The sequence below is a fragment of the Neovison vison genome, chromosome 6 (assembly GCF_020171115.1).
Source record: "Neovison vison isolate M4711 chromosome 6, ASM_NN_V1, whole genome shotgun sequence".
Taxonomy (NCBI): Eukaryota; Metazoa; Chordata; class Mammalia; order Carnivora; family Mustelidae; genus Neogale; species Neogale vison.
Window position 1 is genome coordinate 121,589,676 of NC_058096.1, and position 20,829 is coordinate 121,610,504.

The window sequence follows — 20,829 nt, forward strand, 5'->3', positions numbered from 1 at the left end:
CCTCAATTTCCCCACCTAGATTTGGGGGTGATTACTATTCTAGCTGGTATCTCAGGGCCCTTCCAGTCCTAATTCCTCCAATTCTGGGCAATTTGTTTGCATTTCCCAATTTGTGCTGACTTAGAGGAAGCCGCTCAGGCCCTCCAGGTTGAGGCAAGGAGGCTCTCTGTGGCCTGATCAGGGTGCCGGAGTTATTCCGATGGTGACGTGGGGTAGGCTGTGTGAGCTGTGGGGGTGGGGACCTCGCTTGGCACCAGGGCATCCGCACAGGGGAGGCATCCAACAGGCAAGTGCTCACTGGACACATGTCCCAGAGCAGTGCCTGCCCTCTACTCAGGGAGGAGAGGACGTGGCGGGAGGAGCAAGGTTCCACTCACATGGGGCGTGGAACATGACGAGGACAGAGGAGTGTTCCTTCACAAACTGGTCAAAGTCTTCATCGGTCAGGTGATAAACGGAGCCGCCCTCATCTGCCCAGGGAGTCTCGGGCACCTGGGGCTGTGGCGGCTGCGGACTGGAAGACCAAAAACAGGCAGAGCTCAGAGCAAGCCCCGGGGCCTGGGCAGCCCTTCCGAAATCCAGCCCCCTGGCCGTAGCCCCCACAGCTCGCGTTGCCTGTGGCCGGGGCTCACTGGAAACCCCTCAGTGGAGGAGCAGGGGCTGAGCGATCTGGCCCTGCACACCTCGCTGTCCCCCCAGAGCCACACGGGGGCTTAGCCAAATGTCTTCTTACAAACAGTGGCTTTTAGCTAGAGCTTCCCAGGCAGCTCAAGAAATCCCCCTGCCTCCCAGGAATCTGGGGGTTTGACAGCACCTCAAGCTCTTTCAAACTTCCAGCAAACCCAAAGAGAATCAATAACAACAAAAAGTGACCTTTGGCAAGGCTCACTGTTGTGTTTGGTTTGGTAGCTCCCTACAGGCAAGGGCGGAGAGTGGGAAGAGGAAAGAACGGGTTGCGGGGGGCAGTGGTAAGGAGGAAAGAGAGGCCAAGTGTCTGAGAAGGACCAAATCTGGGTCCCGGGTTCCGGGCTGGGAAAGGGGGGGGGCTGTCACATGAGAGCTGCAACCTGTTCCCTGACCAGCGTGGGAGGATGGTCATGAGGAAGAGTGGGGGGCCAAGGGGAAGCACGTTGGGGGCACCCTAGCCTTGACAGCATCTACACCACATCACTAGTCCTTCCCAGAGACCAGGAACAAAGCTATCCAGCTCCCCCAGAGGCAGAGAGCTGGAGCAGGAGGAGCTGGGCTTGGAGGTCAGATGCCCACTCCCCACCTGCTGGCTGAAAACCTGGGCAGGCTGCAAGCCACTAGCTGCATCACCAGCTGCTCCAGGGAGAGGCTCGAAGGGGCCCTCTACTGCTCCAGAGTGGGGGACAAGGCTGCCGGGGGCCACAAGCTCCAGCTACTTTGCTGCCACAGGCACCTTTGCCAGAGCCCCTTAACTGCCGTGCTGAAAAAGCCCTTTAGGATGACAAATGTGAAAAGACAACCATTGTTTTCTGTCTTTGAGAGCTTACTGTAGAAAAATGTGTACAGTGTCGGCAGCCAGGGTAGAGATCATGAGAACATGGCTGACACAACAGGATGGGCCGCCCCCACTGAGAGCCCAGGTTCAATGTCACCTTCAGAAGCCCTCCCTGCTGGAGGCCTCAGCGGGGCCTCCTAGGCCCAGGCAGAGAGACACAGTGGGAAGGGGGCAAACCATTTCCAGCCCGTGTACATGCAGTGTCAGATGGTGCTGGTGGCAAAATCATGCCTTGGGATGAGTCCCTAGCCAGACAACAGTCCCAGACCAGCACCCAGAGACCCAGGCTCCTGTACTTGGGCTCCAAACATCAACAATTCCACTTCAGGGAATTTATCGTTCCAGTACAAATGCACACGTGCAACACTGTGTATGTTTGAAGCCTTCACTGCAGACGGTGTGCCGTGCCAAAGACTAGAACAACCCAGTGCTCACTGGGAGGAAAGGGTTACGTAAGCTGCAGTCCAGCCACACAACGGGGGCTGAGCATGATAAGGAGGAACAAAAAAAGCTCTCGAGGCACTGACGTGGATAGACCACTGGGACACACAGAACAGGCCACAGTGTACTAATTTTTGCATAAAGGAGGGAGAGATTAAAAAAATAGTCATCCGTATTTGCTTGCATCTGCATAAAGAAACTAATCAAAGTTGTTGCCTCAAGGGGGGAGGAGGTAGAACAGGATGAAGAAAACCGGTGAAAGCGAGACTTTTCAATGTATAATTTTCAAGTATCTTTTAAAGAATTATTTTAATTAAGTGAATGGAATCTATTCAGAAATTAAAATAACTTTTAAACATCCTATGAGAGCACAGAATGGAGAAGCCACGGCTTAGATGCGGTACAAGCATATGAAAGCGCCTGAGAAACTTCTAGTTAAACACAGAGAACAAGAACACACTCTAAGACCACTAAAATAACAGAACAGGACTTAAAAAACCTAAGAACCCACAGGAACAAAAGGAACAGGAAAGAAGATGATGGTGAAGAGAGGAAAAGAGGTCAGTGCAATTTTAGAAGCTAGGAAAGTGACCCAGCAAAACAGAGGGCAGAGACCTGAGGTGCAGGTGCGGACAGGGTTATGGGGCCCGACAACCACACCAGGAACAAAGGTGAAGGCTCTGAAGGACCCCAGGGCAACACCTCTGGAAGCGGGGCCACGGCAGAGGCTGGAAACAAGGGCATATACCAGAAACCTGAGCAGCTCGGCCCTCAGATCCTTGCCCTCAGGCTACCAGCCAGGTGAACACCCCTCTCCCACCCAGCAGACAACCGCTGAACTTTCTAGAGAGGATTGCAAAGCTAGGCATGGTGGTAAGACGGCTCACTGCAAAGAGAAGGACTGAGTAGATGTCTGAAGCCAAACACTATTCCTGACTTAGACCTTTCACAATCTGTCTCCTTGAAGACCGGGGCAACCTCTGACCGCTCCTCACCGAACAGGCAGCACACACCCAGTGAAAGCTTTCTGAATAAATGATGGAATGAGAGAAGAACAGTTGAAGGAACCTGGAGAAGAGAAGACGTAGGCAACACAATAGCGATCTTCAAATATTTCAGACTGCATCAGAAAGAGAAATTAACTTCCCTGTGGCTCTGAAGAAGAGAAGCAATGCCAACAAGTGGAAGCTCCAGAGAAGGAAACCAGTCACTGGAAGTAAGACTCTTCTCTCTAGAGCAGACTCGAGGAACGCTGGGAGTCAGACGAGCTGGGTTTGAGCCTGCTTTCCTCCATTCACCAGCTCCAGGGCTTAGGCAACAAACCTGACTTCAAACATCTACAAGACAATGTATCTGGAGGCCTTTCTTTCCCTCTTTGCTACATCTAGACAGACAATGCTCCAGAGTAAGATACTTTAGGAATGTGTAAAGTCCTACCTGCATGTTCCTAGAGATCATTTATATGAAATGCAGAAATTATTCCAGCAGAAGTAGATGACCCCCAACATGAGTGAAGCCCTTGTCCTCTGAGATGTCTGAGTGGGGCTGGGGGAACGACGAGTGTTCTGAGGTCATGCAAACATGACAAGGCAGACCGCTAGGGGCAGAGTCACGGATGTTTCTATTTCCTTCCAACCCTGCGACTCCGATTTCCTGGGCTCTCCAGACTGGGGAGTTCATACAGATCAGACCCTTATCTGAGGCCAGTGCCCATGTGGTAGAAAAGAAGATGCAGTAAGCATTATAAGTCAAGCAAACTTTGCGCTCAGTACGCTTCTGGCTGAAATAAAAATACACAGGCAGAAACGACGGCTCAGTCAAAATAGACTACCGTGCGTACACCCTCTAGGTGCCAAGCCCAACACAGCAGCATGAAGCCTGTGGAGAGAATGAGAAACGTAGCCAGTGGGAGCACAAGGGAGCAAACCTGCCATGATCAACCCACCCACTCCAGCGTCCTTGCACACTCAGACCCCGAAGTCTCCACCTGGCCCCACACAGTGCCCAGTGGCCAGCCAATCATAGCGGGGGCGGGGGGGGGGGCGGGAGTGAGATCTGGGTTCCTCTCTCCTGGGCTACTGAAAGTCATGCAGAGTGTCAATAAGGCCAGATCCACGCTCATTCTTTCATACTTGGCCACACGGAAGCCCTGAGCAGCCAACAGAAAGACCAGGGGACGAGGCGCCAGAAAGCAGGAAAGGTGGGAACACTGCCAACCACCAGGATGTGGGTCAAAACCGGTAAAGACTTAAAACACCTGCCACAAGGAAAAATCACATTCACGTAGGGGGGAAACTGAAGGACATTCACCAAAATATTACAACACATTATCTTTGGGTGGTGAAGAAGGAAGGGCTTTCCCTTTTGTTTAAATATATTTTTAGGAGCACCTGGGTGGCTCAGTCAGTTAAGCCTCTGCCTTTGGCTCAGGTCATGATCCCAGGGTCCTGGGATGGAGTCCTGCATTGGGCTCCCCGCTCAGCAGAGAGTCTGCTTCTCCCTCTACCTCTGCTGCTCCCCCTGCTTATGCTCTCCCTGTCTCTCTGTCAAATAAATAAATAAAATCTTAAATAAATAATTATATAAATAAATATTTATATGTATAAATATATATTTTATATAATATATATAATATATCTTTCAAGTTTCTCTATAACAACATATCACACTTGAAGAGCCTTGAAAGCAAAAAATATTTCCTTAAAAATTAAGGCAGCTGGCAGCACAGACAGATCCTAGCTCTTGCTGGGGTGTGAGATGAGGGAGCTCACTGGGGGTTCTTTAGGAGGTGGTCTACTACCCTTGCTGTGTTGGGGGGGTGGGCTATAGTTATGCCTTCAGAGGAGCTGCCCCCATGAGTGCCCCTGACACAGCTATCACTGGTGGTCAGACAGCTGGACAGGGCTGCCAAGGGAGACCCAGATGCTGTGCCCCACTCCTTGGAGTCACTCCACCAAACTTCTCAGCCTAGAGACCAGCAATGAACCAGGAACTGCTAACATTTCCTCCCCACATGGATGAGAAGAGGGAGAAAAGAAGAGGTTGGAAGTGGGGCAGGAGGCACCAGCCCTGGGCTGCTCCTGAGTCTGGGTCCAGAGCAGAGTCTGAAGGAGGAGCTGGGGAGGCTGTGGGCAGAGAGGAGGGGACAGGACAGCGGGCTAGGCTCCACTACAGAGACAATTACCTGTCTCAGAAACTCCCCTGACATGCTCCCCTTGTGTAGGGTTAGCAAGCAATTCTCAACACTTAAAAAAACAAAACAAAACAAAAAACCTAAACCTTATCCGTCCAAAAGATAGGAGTATATTTTGAAACCAGAAAAGGTCAGAGAAGGGGGAGGGAGGCAGACAGATTTTATGCTCTGGTGACAAATGAGACTGCTATTTGTTGAAACCTTTTCCCGAAGCAGAGTAAGAGGTGTCTGGCTGGAGGCGAGGACATGCTTATTATCAAATGAAAAAGGAAAACAGGGGAGTGAAGGCCCAGGTTAAAACAATGAATACATGAGAAAAGGGGGCCACCTTCCCGGGCAGAGGTGGGAAACGAGGAGGGAAACGAGGGATGGGGACAGAGACATGAAAATGTTTCCGAGGAACAAAAGATGCTGTGCACACACGGGGTTAACGTTGGGTCTCATCTCTCAGGGACCCACAGGACAGAAGACTGAGAGTTTCAACCTTTAGAATCTGCCAGTTTGTTTGAGGTGGGGGTGGGTACAAAATTCACCCTCCTTCCCATTCCGAAAATACACATTTTCATCTTCGTATCTTTGCTAAACTAATTCTTTTTAACCTTGTGCTGCTCAGGGAACGATGTCAGTGAATATCCACCGTGCCAGCAACTGGGGGAAAGGGGGCTCCGACCAGAACCCCGGGGAGCTGCCGCCCAGAACAAGCCCCACACTGCTACCTGTCCACGGCAAAAGCCTGGACAAGCTCCTTATCACTGTGCTCCACTACTCAGTTATTAAATAAAGCTGAGGATAATGTCTTCCTTACCGGGCTGTTCTGAGGATTCCATGAGAATCCATATATGGTGTTTAGAATAGGCTCGGCCATGAAGTGGAGCCCAAAAAAATGTGAGCTGGTATTATTCCAAGAATTACATACAAATAGCCACACACTGGCAGGGGCCGGTGAGTGCCAAACTGATGACAGGCAGAGCTCAAAGCAGGCAGGTCAAGCGCTTGGGATGGCCCGAGGAGGCTGCCAGGAGAGGTGGCCCCTCCCCAGCTCACACAGTTGGGGACACAGACTCCCCATCCAACACACCAGTCAAGGACATGCCAGTCACATGCCTAGCATGGTGGGGGTCCAGTACGGGATACTCTGCATTATGAAGCTCTAATCACATTACAAACAAGGATCCCAAGGTTGCCACAAGGCAGCATCTGTGGGGAGTGCTCATGAATGGCAAAGCACTCTGCAAATCTAAGGTATCAGAGTATTTCTTAGAAGCTTCACAGCACCTAATACAGTACAGCATTTGAAGTAAGGGTTCTATTGACAGTGCAATTTTCAGAAGGGCCTGCAGGGGAGCTTCTCTCAAAACTGACATCCTAGATGAGAAATACCCCTATCACAGGATAGACATTAAGGGGAAAAGAACTATTTGACATGCAGTCACCATGGCCAGAGTCATACCAAATCCTCCCAATTCCCACATCCTAAACCCACAAAGGCCCCATCTTCTCCTAGAGCTAACCCAGAAACCATCACTTGGGCAGCACAGTGGGACCTTTCCCTTCCGGGTTCTCCTTCCCAACCCCAGCCACAGCCCGGAGACTGGAGGCCAGCCCGAGGTCTAGCTGAGGCCCCTCCCTGCCCGCCCTCCCCCACCAGGCAACTCTCCCACTTACTTCTTCAGCCACTCCACAATGTCCTCAGCTGTGGACCCATAGTTGTCATACTGGAACAGAAACCGTCCTTTCCTGTGAAATGTGGACAGACAACGTGGACTCAGCCAGGGAAAACGCCATCCGGGAGGCAAGTGAGCATCGGAAGGGAAGCAGGGGACTTACTCGAAATAGCAGATGGTGGGGTAGCCTCGCACATTATACTCCTCCTTGAGGTTTTCAAATTCCGAGGGGTAGACGTTCATCCCAGCCAGCACCTAGGAGCAAGGGGAGAACAGACCTGTCCACACTCTGCCCTGCAGACACCCCCGCCTTGTCCGCCTATCCCACTGCAAAGAGACCAAGGGGACAGAGCCTCACAGACTGACATGTAGCCCCGGGCAGTGGGGGAGTAAGGCAAGCCAACCCAGCTGGGACTGACTGCCCGGAGCTCTGGAAGACAACAGGGTCTGGGCCAGGAGCTGCCCTGTGGAGAGGCATTCTTTTTATTTGCCCTGCAGGAGGAGCTCACCCAGAGCAAAAACAAAATTCCAAGGGCTGAGGACACCTGGCCTTGCTACCAAGTTCAAACAGTTCCTACTGTCATCCAAGCACGCTTTAGCTTTCTCCTTGCCGATGTGAACTCAGGCTTAACTCCTCTCCTAGGTTACAGCCACCACTCAGCCGCTCCACAACGTCCTCGTGGCCTGCCCCCCATCTGCCCACCTTGGCTTTGTGTGCAACATCCTCACACCTCACAGCTCCTGTGCGGCAATCTACCCGCCTGACTTTCCTCCCTCCAGACTGTTAGAGCCCTCGCCTCTCTCCTACTGTTTGTAACCATCCCCGACAGCCTGGTGGAACCACCTCCAAAGTCTGAACTTGTTCTGGCTGCAGGGTCCCCATATCCAATAGCCCGAGGTAGGAAAGGAGAATTGCAGTAGTTGGGTTACTAAATACTAAGAACAACTCAGAGTCCCTGGAGAGAAAGAAGACGGAGTGGCCAGACACGGGAGGACTGCTCCACAAAGCAAGGCAGCATGGAGGGGAAAGGGAGTTCAGAACCACCAAGTTCTTGATTTCCCACCAAATTCTCCCAGTGACAGAAGTCACCTGAGCCTTGGGCAGTGCCATCCCTAGAAGCACCTAAACACATCTTCCCAATTATTTTAGGTATCTAGCACAATGCCTGGCATACAGAAGGCACACAATTAATGCTTACTAAATTACTGATTTTGCCCCATCTGTGGGATGCTGCAATGAGATTAAGCCTGAAATAGAACTTACTAGAAGCCCTGGGACCCTCTAATGGCCATTCTGCTCATTTCCCCAGACTGATTCAGCAGCCTGTTCCAGTAATAATGGTCTACTTTAAAGTTCTGTTTTTATTCTAATTGATCTCCCTAGTGTGGGCACACATCCACCATGAGATTAATCTTCCATGTCCTCCTTGTTTGTGATATCACTTTCCCGCACAAAACCTTTCAATCCCACGGAATACGGGCTAGCATCTAACTCCACACTCAGAGACCATAGGGTCCCTATCTCATTTTTGAGTTTTTCTTTCCTACAAAACCCTTAACTGTGCACCTGCTAGGATCCCAGGAATGGGACAGTCTGACACGGCTGCACAGGGAGGAAGCTGTACTGCCTGTAGTCTAAGGGACGCGGCAGATAGGGGTATACCATCGTGACTAGGACGCTTGGGCACAGGCATCAGGTTGTTGCGTTTGGGTCCTAACTCCCCACTCAGTAGATGCATTTCCTTGAATAAGTCGGCTGCCTGTGTGCCTTAGTTTCCTCATCAGCAGCCACATTCTGTGATTGCTGGGAGATGGTAAAGGGAAGGGATCTTCAACACTCAAGGTATCTATAGCTCTCAAAATGTGTTAGCTGTTAATGTCCACAGTAGCTGAACTATGAAAGAGTCCAGATGCCCATCAATAGATGAATGGATAAAGATGTGGTACATATATACAATGGAAATCTTGTCATTTCCAATGACGTGGATGGAACTAGAGGGTATTATGCTAAGTGAAATAAGTTGATCAAAGAAAGATGATTATCATATGATCTCACTGATATGAGGAATTTAAGAAACAAAACAGGATCAGAGGGGAAGGGAGGGAAAAATAAAACAAGACGAAATCATAGGAAACAAACTAAGGGTTGCTGGAGCAGAGGGAGGGAGATGGGGTAACTGGGTAACAGGCATTAAGGAGGGCATGTGATATAATGAGTACGGGGTATTGTAGAAGACTGATGAATCACTGACCTCTATCTCTATACCTAACATATCACTATCTTAGTTAATTGAATTTAAATTTTAAAAAACAAATTAATAAAAAAAAATGTTACCTATTTTCATTAACACTACTGAGAAGCTCTGTGATTCTGCCCAAATTTGTTGAACACATGCTGTGTTCCCCTGGCCCTTAGTTTGTGTCTTCTAGTCCTTTTGCTTAGGATGGCCACTCCGACCTCTCAATTTCTATCAAAAATTGATTCATCCTTGAAGGTAAATCAAATTCCACCTTCCTGTGCAGCCTTTCCAAACCACCATTGCTTGTGATGAACTTTTAATTCTCTGAGTTTTTTTTTTTTAGTACTCTTGTGCTTCTTGGGGATACTTACTAACTAGGTAAGTGTTTTTTAAAGATTTTATCTATTTATTTGACAGAGAGAGAGAAAGCACACAAAGCAGGGAGAGTGGCACGCAGAGGGAGAAGCAGACTCCCTGCTGAACAAGGAGTTTGATTCAGGGCTCGATCCCTGGACCCCGAGATTATGAATTAAGCTGAAGTCAGATGCTTACCTGATTGTACCACCCAGGTGCCCCGAGACAAATATTTTTTGAAAAACTATGTACAAACACTTTCTGGGGTCCATAAAGCCAAATGAGGCAAAAGCTGGTCTCAGCTTAAAAATTAAGGTCACAAGTCCTGACCTAGAACCACACGAGCTTGTGCCTCACAATCTGACAGGAACAAGATGGAAGCTTCATGGAGCTGGTGCTCAGGGAAGGGTAAGACTTCCACAGACATGGAGGTGAGACAAAACAAGACGCAGCCCAAGAAACAGGGAATATGCTGGTTTAACGGGACTATAAGACACAGAAGGGGGCAGGAAGAGAAGGGTGACAGGTTCACTGCTGAGCTCACTCTGGAAAAGGCTTTAATGCCTAAGAAACCAGGACTTTATTCAGGGGGTGCTGGAGGTTTTTCTAGCTGCATTTTGTTTTTTTTCTAAGATTTAATTTATTTTGAGAGAGAGAGACAGAGAGAGCAAAGTGGGGGGAGGGGCAGAGGAGAGGGAACAGCAGACTCCCCACTGAGCAGGGCTCGATCCCAGGACCCTGGGATCACAACCTGAGCTGAAACCAAGAGCTGGATGCTCAACTGACTGCGCCACTGAGGAACCCACCGCCCCCATTTTCTTTTTTAAATATAAACAGGTCAGGGTGTAAGGGGCAAGTCACAGGTCAGAGAGAGAAGTCAGCAGTCTCTGGCAATCACCCTGTGTGAGCTAACCAAGCCTGACCCAGGATGGTGGGCAGAGAGAGGACGGAGGACATGAGGGAGAGAGATGTATGATGAGGCCCCAGCAAAAAGGCATGTTGGCAGAGGAGCCTGGGGTACTTGACAAGAGTCATGAAAGCAAGCTGGCGGTCTGCTGGGTGGGAAGACATGGAATTTTATTTTAGACATCCTGCATTTGGGACATAAAGGAGAAAAATTCAGACCAAGATGTCAAGCAGGGAGTCTGATACACAGTCGTGGAACTTAGGGGCTCCACGGAGCTACATTTTGTTGAAACTGTGAACGTAGATAAAATCACTGAGGGAGAGGCCATCACAACAAGGAACACAATGCTGAGCCCTTGCTCCACCATGCTAAAAAGAAAAGAGGCTGAAAAGAGGAAGCTTGGGAGCACCCTCATTTATTGAGTAGGAGGAACGGTAAGCATAGGGCAGTGGAGGGAGTCAGTCGTGTGCGTCTGTGAATTATCTGTAGGTTACAGAACTGTTTCCATATGCCAGCCATTCGCTGTTCCTAACAGCCTAGTGAGATAGATGGGGTTTGCATCATTATCCCCATTTTACAGATGGGGAAACAGAGACTCCAAGGCTATTTGCCCAAGATCTCCTAGCTGGGTAGTAAGAGCAAGCACCAGAGTCTGATCTGCCCCAGTCTGTCACCATGACGACGCCTGTCATGGTGTTTGTACCTAGACAGCCCTCACAGCCAAGGTTAACCAAAGATTCAGTGTGGACCTCAGTAACTAGCAAAGCTGGGAAGAGGAGGCAGATGGGGAGAGGCTCTGAAAGTTGTTCAGAGAGGGAGCAGCAACGGCTGCTGAAGAGGATGTCAATTAGCAGCAGTACACAGGACAGACACCGATGAGTCAGCAGAAGTTAATGACAGCCAAAGAGAGGCAGATCTGAGCCTGGAAAATGGCAATGGCTGATGAGCATCGCTGACCTGGCCTGGCTTCCATCTTAAAGACATCATCAAGTTGAATATGCCCCAAGAAATCTGTAGAGGAGGAAGGTTTCTGACCCTTGCCACAGACACGGTTTGCCCAAAAGGGTTCACAGATGAAGGAGACAAAGAGGAGTTCGGAGGTGCTAGTCCAGCTCGCTTGCAGCAGTGGTGAGGGGGCAAGTGTTTGATTTCAGGGGCCTACCACCCATCTCTGCCCTGTACGTGAGGGCACTAAGGCATCATGCTTCTGGTCGCCCTCTTTCTGGGGAGCTATGGCTGTACCATGAGCCCCTGCCTCCAGGAGCTTCCTGCCATGGGCTCTGTGTGCGGGGCCACATCTTTCCCCAGTTATGGAGCTGGGAAAGGCCGAGAATTTTCTGAAGATGCTCTCCTAAGAAATGTTTTGTATAAACATACCCCAAGCAAGAAGACACAGAAGCGAGGCAATTAATGAGCTCACACAACACAGATGCCTTAGGCCAACATAACTAACACCTGGCCAAAGCTGGGCTTGATCAGCCAGGCTCTCCAGGCACCCGGACAATCCCACTGAATTTTCTGTAATATTGTCTAGGGAACTGAAAGGGTCACTTTTCATGTTTCTGGACTTGGGCCCAGGCAGGAGAAGCATACACTGCTTGTTTGGGTTTTTTTGTTTGTTTGTTTCATTTTTTTGGAAGCAAATACCCTTAAAACAAGTAATCTTCAAGGCTAATCTTGAGAAAGAGCCTCATATGAGCCCAAGGCTAATGGGAAAGCCCTCATCCCACAAACATTCGTCCCACTTTGTCTCTGTCCTTAATAACTGATGCTCTGAATTCCCTTAAAAAGGAGGAACATCAGGGCACTTGGATGGCTCAGTCGGTTGAGTATCCAAATCTTGGTTTTAGATCAAATTATGACCTCAGGGTCGTGGGACCAAGTGCAGGGTCTGCTTGAGAGTCTCTCTCCCTATGCCCCTCCCTCCACACTCTCTCTCAAATAAATAAGTAAATAAAATATTTAAAAAGGGGAACATCACTTTTTATGTAAATGCAGAGCTTAAAATACAATGTCCCCAGGAATGATAAGCCACACACTCATTCATTCATTCATCAACACATACGGGGCACCACTCTGAGCTTGCCCTGTGCTTGTGCTGAAGAACTAGACACAAACCAAACTGAGCCCTAGTGCTCAAGAAGCTCACACTACATTGAGAAAATCATAATTAGTATCAACGGGTGAATGTGATCTGGAATAAAAGTGAAGATGAGCAGACCCGGCCATGCATGGCAGGGACAAGCTCTGTGGGAGCACAGGTGGGGTTGTGAAGAACACTGAGCTCAGCAGGGAGATGCACCGTTGGCTGAGAATCTTTCAGATGTTGCATAAGACTGGCCCCAGGACCTCACCTGCTCTGACGGAGCTGGCGAGGCGTTTGTGATTTGACTGGGGCTAGAGTTGTTTGACTTCCCCAACACCACAGAGCCAAGAAGTGGAGTCAAGGACTTTTCTAAGGGTATGTGTGGGCAGGCAGAACACTGGGCAATTAAGTCTTTTCTCCAGGCAAAATAATTGTGAAATATGCTATCTACTGAGGTCCCAAAATGCAAAGTGAAACTTCCCCCCCAAGTGATGTATCTGTGCCCCAAGGCCAAACATCTCTATGCGAGTTGCTAAAAATTCATTAGTGAGAAACAAGCAGGACCTTGGTGTCGCCCCAAAATGAGGTCAAGAGAGAAAGCACCAGTTCTCTGCAACCCAATCCTGCAGCCAGCCTGGCTGGCAGGGCTGTCACTATGCCCAGGAGCTGCCATGTCAACTTTCTAAATTGACTTTGAACTAATCACCAACTTAATTTGATCTGTAAATATCATGATTCAGATTTAAGACCTCAGAACTCCCTTCATGGGACTCTGGCTGGCTCCATCATGATGGCTCGCCTCCCCACAACCTTTCATAAGACGTGTATGAATTTTTCCATGCTCCCTGGAGGAGCCAACAGCTCTTTTTCTGTTGCCACCAACAGAAACAAAAACAAAACAAAACCAAACCCCAAATCTCTGTGGCTCAGGATACATGCAAAGCTGACCAGACCATATGGTAGAAAAGGGACAAGTCAGCAGGTGGGAGCCACACAGAGATGACCAGGACCATCAGTGAGGGGTCCTCAGCTTGGTGAGCTCTGACTGCACAGCTTCCCCGCCCTTACTGCACCATCCTGGCTGCTCTTCCTTCTTGAGGACCGTTTCCTCAGTGACTCCTCTTCCCCATCCTGTTCCTGAAAGGTAGGTAACCCCAAGACAACCCTGCCTCCTGTCGGATTTCCATCCCTCCACACTCTGCACCGTCTCCTTCAGACAGTGCCTGTAAGCTCAGGTCTCCAGCTTCTTCCTGCTGTCAGCTCCATGGTCATCCCACAGCACAGGACCCAGAGCCTTGGCAAGCCTGGCAGGGAACTGCCCTGAACCCACTTGTACTTCGGGCCCACCACTGGTTACCACGCCCCTTTCTTTACCACTGGCCTACCCAGCACCAAGAGCCTCAGCCCACCTTGGTGCCTAGCCCCCCTCATTCCGGAGCCCTGATGGTCTGCTGATGGCCCCGGGCACCCAGCACTTCCACCTGTGCTTCTCGTTGGTTTCCTGGCTATTGCGTTACTGGCCTTGGTAGGACAGGCACCAGATTCTCCCGGTCTCAGCAACTCTGCAGAGTTCTTATCACCCAACAAGGATAGGTCTGGGTCACAGGTGCAGGGAACAGGGGCAGTAACAGGAGGGGGTGGGCTCACAATTTTCAAACCCGCCCTCCCCCTCCCCCTGCCCTGAACCCCTCCTCCCACAACTTTCCGGGAGAGCCAGCCAGCCCTGCCAGGTCCATGGGCCTCACTTACGAAGTGGCCTCGCAGCTGGGTGGCAGCCTTCTGGAAATGTGGCATCATCCTCTTGCACATGCTGCACCCTGGTCACGGGTGGGAGAGAAAGCAGATGCCGTTACACCAGGTACCAGGCCCCTGTCCCCTGTCCTCCCCCTGCTCCCCCTCACCCCAGGCTGACCTCCGGCAGCAAACATTCACCCAGCCTGCAGAAGGGCAGGGCCACCCCAGGGCCTGGGAACACAGAAAGAACGGGAGGCAGAGGCCCGGCTCTCCAAAGAGCTTACAGTCTCGATGGCATAAAATAGGATACAGCCCAGCAGTCCCTCATCAAACATGGGCCTAAGCAAACATAACATGGCTGGAGAAGGGCAAAGCAGGGAATAATTTAGGGCTGATCAGGAGTTCACCAGGAATTCTAGGAACCAGAATGGAGACAGGAAAGCTCAGCTAACAGCCTCCCTTCACTGCCCAGTCAGGGGCTACGAATGAACATGAACCACATGCCATCAGGAAGAAAATGGTCCATCAGAGACGATGAGCTCTGGATTTCCATAACCCTCTTCCTTCCACCCACAAGAATAGCTAGGCAGTGAGTGGAGCACCAGGCCAGGATTGGTGCCTGAGTGCCCATCTTCCCATCATGCACTGCATGGCCCTGGACAGGTCACCTGTCCTCTCTGGCCGATGCCTCCTTCTGGCAAATGACACGGGTTGAAGCACACCACCTCAGGGCCCCTCCAGCTCTGACATCGGACAATCCTATGAGGTCAGCTCAGTCTTCTGTGGGATTCTGTGGTCTACCATGGTCACACTCTTCTCCCAGGACACTGAAGGTCCCCCAAGACTTGGGGGACACAGGGCCCAGAGAGTCAGGCTCCAAAGATCCACGACTACTTCTGATTGACCTTGATTTAGAAGCTCGCCCCACCCTGCATCAGTCGGAGCAGTCCACATTTCAGCACTGAGTCCCACAGGACATGAGCGCAGGTTTCTTCAGACATAAGGAATTCTGACATGACAGGCTGTTCCTCTTTCTGACAGCCACTCTGCTGCAAAAAGGCTTTGAGATGCAACCTAAAGGCCGCAGACACCAAAGCTGCCTAGAACCCCATGTCAGGCTAGATCTCATCTCAACATGACACCGTAGGGACAGGGCCATGCGGCAGCAGGCCGACAAGCTCTAATCCATGTTAGCTAATGCGCGGCAGACCTCAGGCAGAGTGATACTGATCAGAGAGGTGCTCTTCCCCACTGGACCACACACAGACACTGCAGAACTGTGAGCAGGTCCAAGCTACCCCCAGCGCCTCAGTAACCTCCCCAGCACCAATTCTACTGGACCACATGTAACGTAGGCTATTCTGACGTGGAGTCCCCCAAGTGCCCACAGTCCCTCCCTGACATGCCGGCCTGGCAGACCGACGGACACACACTGGACACATGCCAGCATATGAAGCGTGGGCTCAGGCTCATGCCATTAGTTCAGGCTTAGACTCCGGGAGACTCAGGAGAGCAGGAGCTGTTGCCAGGCCAGCACGCAGCACAAGCCCACCGCTTCTGCCCTTAGGAGACATAAGAGGTACCTCTCTCCAGCAGCCCACACAGCACCACCCTCACAAGTGTCATGAAGAAAGGAACATGACATTTGCAGGGGACACTGTTCCCACTGTGGGACAGCACAGAGGCTGGACACAGGGACAACAAGGGCGCCTCGGCCAGTGCCCCGTGCTGGATGCCACACAGTAGGGACAACAGGCCACACAGAAGAGTAAGAAGCTCTGAGAGAGTAGGAGACCCAGGCCTGTGCCTCCCCTTGGCCATTTGCTGCCTCTGAAAGGCTGGCCATGTGGTCTGAGCCTTAGCTTTGCCATCTGTGGAGTGGGGACAGTACCTGTCCCGTAGGCTTAAGGATAGTGCCTGACACTCAGCAGGGGCAGCACTGTGAACACAAGACAAAAATGTATGTTCCCGCTACATCTGTGGGGGGCGGGGGAGCAGAGTAATTTCAGAGGGTGGGGGGACACTCCTCCACAGTGGACAGAGGCTGTCACTCTCGGGAAGGAAAACGAATGGGGGTGGGGGGCACTTGCTTTTACCCACTCTTTACCTGGTGACCGGATGAGGGGGTGAGAGTCAGACACCCCCTGGGCCATGTTCATCTGTCAGGAGCCTAATTTATGAACTGTCCCCACAGGGGTGGCGTCTCTCGTCCAGCTCTGACCCTCTGCAGCGGCAGTGACCTTACCCTCTGCCACGCCCTCCCAACTCTATGTCCTCCCAACTCCCTGTGGGTGGAGCTCGGCAGTTCTGGAAGAAGTTAGTGAGGTGAAGAGGTGATAGGAAGAGTAATAGGAAGCTCCAAGCCAGTCAGTTTCCAATTTAACCTCACCAAAAATAGAGATAGGACTGTGATCCCTATCTGAATTTATCTCTCAATGGATTCAACTGAGAGGCAGGGGAAGAAATAAGACTAGCTGTCACTCTCAAATCCCCAAAGTTATAGTAGTCACTCTTTTATTTGCTCACTAATTCAGTCAACAAACATTCACTGAATAAGCAGTAGGTCCTGAGGACCTGGATTCCTTGTCACAAGTAAAGCCTCCCAATGCCTTAGGGTTCATTCAGCCCAAACACAATCAAAGGATCAGAGTCCTAAAAGACTTCCCACTTAGGGAACTGGTGTTTCCAGCAATAAGCTGAATTATGAAGCCATGAAGGCTTGAGTGGACTAGTATAATAAAAGCACAAGTTTGTTTCGATCAAAACAACCACAAAAAAGAGTCCTGGGGTTACCTGAGACCCAGGAGGCTGTCCAATCTGAACCCTCCAAGAACCGAACTTAACAGCTCCCAGTTTTCTCCCTCCTTCCCCAAATACTAATTGCTCTGTGACCCCAACAAGGGGTCTAACTTCTCCTACCCCAGCTTTCCATTCCATAATAACTATGCTTGCTTCTCTGCCTGCTGTGGTGAGAAGGATGGGCCCACTGCCAGACAGCCTGGGGAAGGGCTAGGGAGAGATGTCTTGCATATTCTAATACAAACTGCTAGGGAGCTACTCTTTTAAGTGGTCAACTAGTATCATTATCCTGAAACCCACACAACTGTACCATGATCCTGCCTTGTGACACGTACTATGTACCGATATGCACTCAGTTTTAGTCTCATTTAACCAGTGCCTTGAGCTCTGAAGTGTTCTGAGATGAACCATAAGAGGCCCTGACCTCAAGGGCTGGGTAGGCAGGACAATTCCTGGGGCAACTCGCAGCTGGGCCATTAATAATGTCCCTCCAAGGAGAAACAAAAAGGGGAGAAGCCAACCAGTGAACATTAATGAAGAGAATGACCCAGGGTTAAAGTGCAGATCATTCTGAGCAGAGCCAGCTCTAACAAGACACCAGGATCTCCCTTCTATAGGCAAGCAAGGTGTCTGAGAAGAGGCTGGGTTAGAGAGACACCTGGCAATCAACAGGGGTAGCAGAAAGGCTACTGTCATGGTGAATAAACCATAGGTCCAAGTCAGGCAGAACCACCAGATCCTCCTAGAAGGACAGCCATCCAGGGAGGCATGATCACTCAGGTGGAAATGGGAGGAGTCTCTGCTCAAAGAACTTCTCTAGAAGGGGGATTTAAGACAGGGTTTCAAGAGTAAACAGACCTGAAATGAGAAGTTATGACTCACATCACAGAAATACAAAGGATCTTAAGAGACTAGTATGGATGATTGGTCACCAACAAACTGGACAATCTAGAAGAAATACATACATTCTTAGAAACATACAATCTTCAGGGCACGTGGGTGGCTCAGTGGGTTAAGCCTGTGCCTTCAGCTCAGGTCATGATCCCAGGGTCCTGAGATTAAGCCCCGCATCGGGCTCTCTGCTCAGCAGGGAGCCTGCTTCCCCCCTCTCTCTCTGCCAGCTACTCTGCCTTCTTGTGATCTCTCTCTCTGTGTCAAATAAATAAAATATTTTAAAAAAAAGAAACATAAAATCTTGTAAGATTAAATCAGTAAGAAACAGAAAACCAACCTGAATAGACCAATTACTAGCAATGAGACTGAATCAGTAATCAAAAACCTGCCAACAAACAAAAGTCCCGGAACAGATGGCTTCACTAATGAATCTTCCAAACATTTAAAGATTTAATACCTACTCTTCTCAAACTCTTCCAAAAAAATTGAAGAGGAGGGGAATACCAAACACATTTTATGAAGCCAAAATTATTCTGATACCAAAACCAGAGAAGGACACCACAAAAAGGGAAAATTATAGGCTGATATCCTTGATGAACACAGATGTAAAAATCCTCAACAAAATATTAGCAAACCAAATTCAACATTAAAAAGATCACAACACAATCAAGTGAGATCTACTCCAGGGAAGCAAGGATAGTTCAATACCTGCAAATCAATCAACATGATATACCATGTCAACAAAATGAAGGATAAAAATCATAAGATCATCCCAACAGATAAAGAAAAAGCACTCAGTAAAATTCAACTTCTGTTTATGATAAAAACCTTCAACAAAGTGGGTATAAAGAAAACATACCTCAACATAATAAAGGCTATATACAACAAACCGACAGCTAACATCATACTCAACAGGAAAAAGCTAAAAGCTATTCCTCTAAGATCAAGAACAAGACAAGTATGCCCACTCTTGCCACTTTTATTCAACACATTATTGGAAATCTTAGCCTCAGCAATTCGGCAAGAAAAAGAAATGAAAGGCATCCAAATCAGAAAGGAAGAAGTAAAACTGTCACTATTTGCAGATGATATGGATACTACACATAGAAAACCCTAAAAACTCCACCCAAAACTGTTGGAAGTAATAAGTAAATTCAGTAAAGTCATAGGATACAAAATCAATCTACAGAAATCTGTGGCATTTCCATACACTAATAACAGACTATCAGAAAGAGAAATAAAGAAAACAATCACATTTAAAATTGCATCAAAAAGAATAATATATCTAAGAATAAACTTAACCAAGGAGGTAAAAGACCTGTACATATACTGAAGACTATAAGATATTGACAAAAGAAAGTGAAGATGACACAAATAAATGAAAAGATATTCCACACTCATAGATTAGAATAATTAATATTGTTAAAATGTCTATACTACCCAAAGCAAACTATAGATTCAATGCCAACCCTATCAGAATTCCAATGGCATATTTCACAGAACTAGAACAAATAATTCTCAAATATTTATGAGCTGCAAAAGATCCCAAATAGTCAAAACATATGAAAGAACAACAAAGCTGGCAGGATCATGCTCCCTGATTTCAAACTATACTGCAAAGCCATAATAATCAAAACAATATGGTACTGGGATAAAAACAGATACACAGACCAAAGGAAAAGAATTGAGAGTTCAGAGATAAACCCACACATACATAGATAATTAATTGATAATGAAGGAGTCAAGATCATAAAAAGAGAAACAACAGGCCCTTTAATAAATGGTGTTGAGAAAACTGGACAGCCACCTGCAAAAGAATGAAACTACTAGACAGCTATCTTACCCCATACACAAAAATTAACTCCAGGTGGATTAGAGACTTGAACACAAGACCTGAAACTATAAAATTCTCAGAAGAAAATGTAGGCAGTAAACTCCCTGACATGAATCTTAGCTACGTGTTTATGGCACAGACTCCAAAGGTTAGGAAAATAAAAGCAAAAATAGACAAATGGGACTACTTCAAACTAAAAAGCTTCTGTACACTGAAGGAAACCATCATCAAAATGAAAAGGCAGGGGTGCCTGGGTGGCTCAGTGGGTTAAAGCCTCTGCCTTAGCTCAGGTCATGATCCCAGGGTCCTGGGATCAAGCCCCACATCGGGCTCTCAGCAGGGAGCCTGCTTCCCCCTCTCTCTTTCTGCCTGCCTCTCAGCCTACTTGATATCTGTCCATCAAATAAATAAGTAAAATCTTAAAAAAAAAAAAAAAAAAAGGATAAGAAATAACAAGTGTTGGCAAAGATGTGGAGAAAAAGGAAGACTTGTACAATGTTGGTGGGAATGTAAATTGGTACAGCCACTATGAAAAACAGTATGGAGATCCCTCCAAAAATTAAGACTAGAACTACCATATGACCCAGCTGTTTCACTACTGGGTATTTACCTGAATAATACAGAAACATTAATTTGAAAAGCTATATGGACCTCCACATTTAGTTCAGCATTATTTACAATAGCCAAGATATGTAAACAACTTACATAACCATCAATAGATGAATGGATAAAGAAATCTGGGATATAGGTACAACAGAATACTTCTCAGCTATAAAGAAGAATGAACTCTTGCCCCCTGCAACAACATGGATAGACTTTGAGGGCATTATGCTAAATGAAATAAATCAGAGGGAGAAAGAAGAAAAAACTTAACTTTACTTCCATGTGGAATCTAAAAAGAAAACAAAAGTAGGGGCACCTGGGTGGCTCAGTCGGTTAAGCGGCTGCCTTCAGCTCACGTCATGATCTCAGGGTCCTGGGATCCAGCCCTGCATCCGGCTCCCTGCTCAGCAGAGAGCCCGCTTCTCCCCATCCCTCTGCCTGCCACTCTGCCTACTTGTGTTCTCTCTCTGCAAATAAATAAAAATCTTTAAAAAAAAAAAAAAGGCAAAAAAAGCAAACTCCTAGGTACAGGAAACAGTTCAGTGGTTACCAGAG

General features: G+C 48.6%; 1 protein-coding gene across 1 annotated transcript in view; it reads right to left on the reverse strand.

The window, feature by feature from the left end:
* The window catches only part of PDIA5 (protein disulfide isomerase family A member 5), a 90,998-nt gene that overhangs the window by 26,637 nt on the left and 43,532 nt on the right, over positions 1-20,829 (reverse strand). Inside the window, exons 8-11 of the mRNA XM_044252201.1 lie at positions 14,160-14,227; positions 6,987-7,078; positions 6,825-6,896; positions 378-514 (exon numbers count right to left, since the gene is read on the reverse strand). Of these exons, the coding sequence (XP_044108136.1) occupies positions 378-514; positions 6,825-6,896; positions 6,987-7,078; positions 14,160-14,227 (369 nt within the window). The remainder of the gene's footprint in view (positions 1-377; positions 515-6,824; positions 6,897-6,986; positions 7,079-14,159; positions 14,228-20,829) is intronic.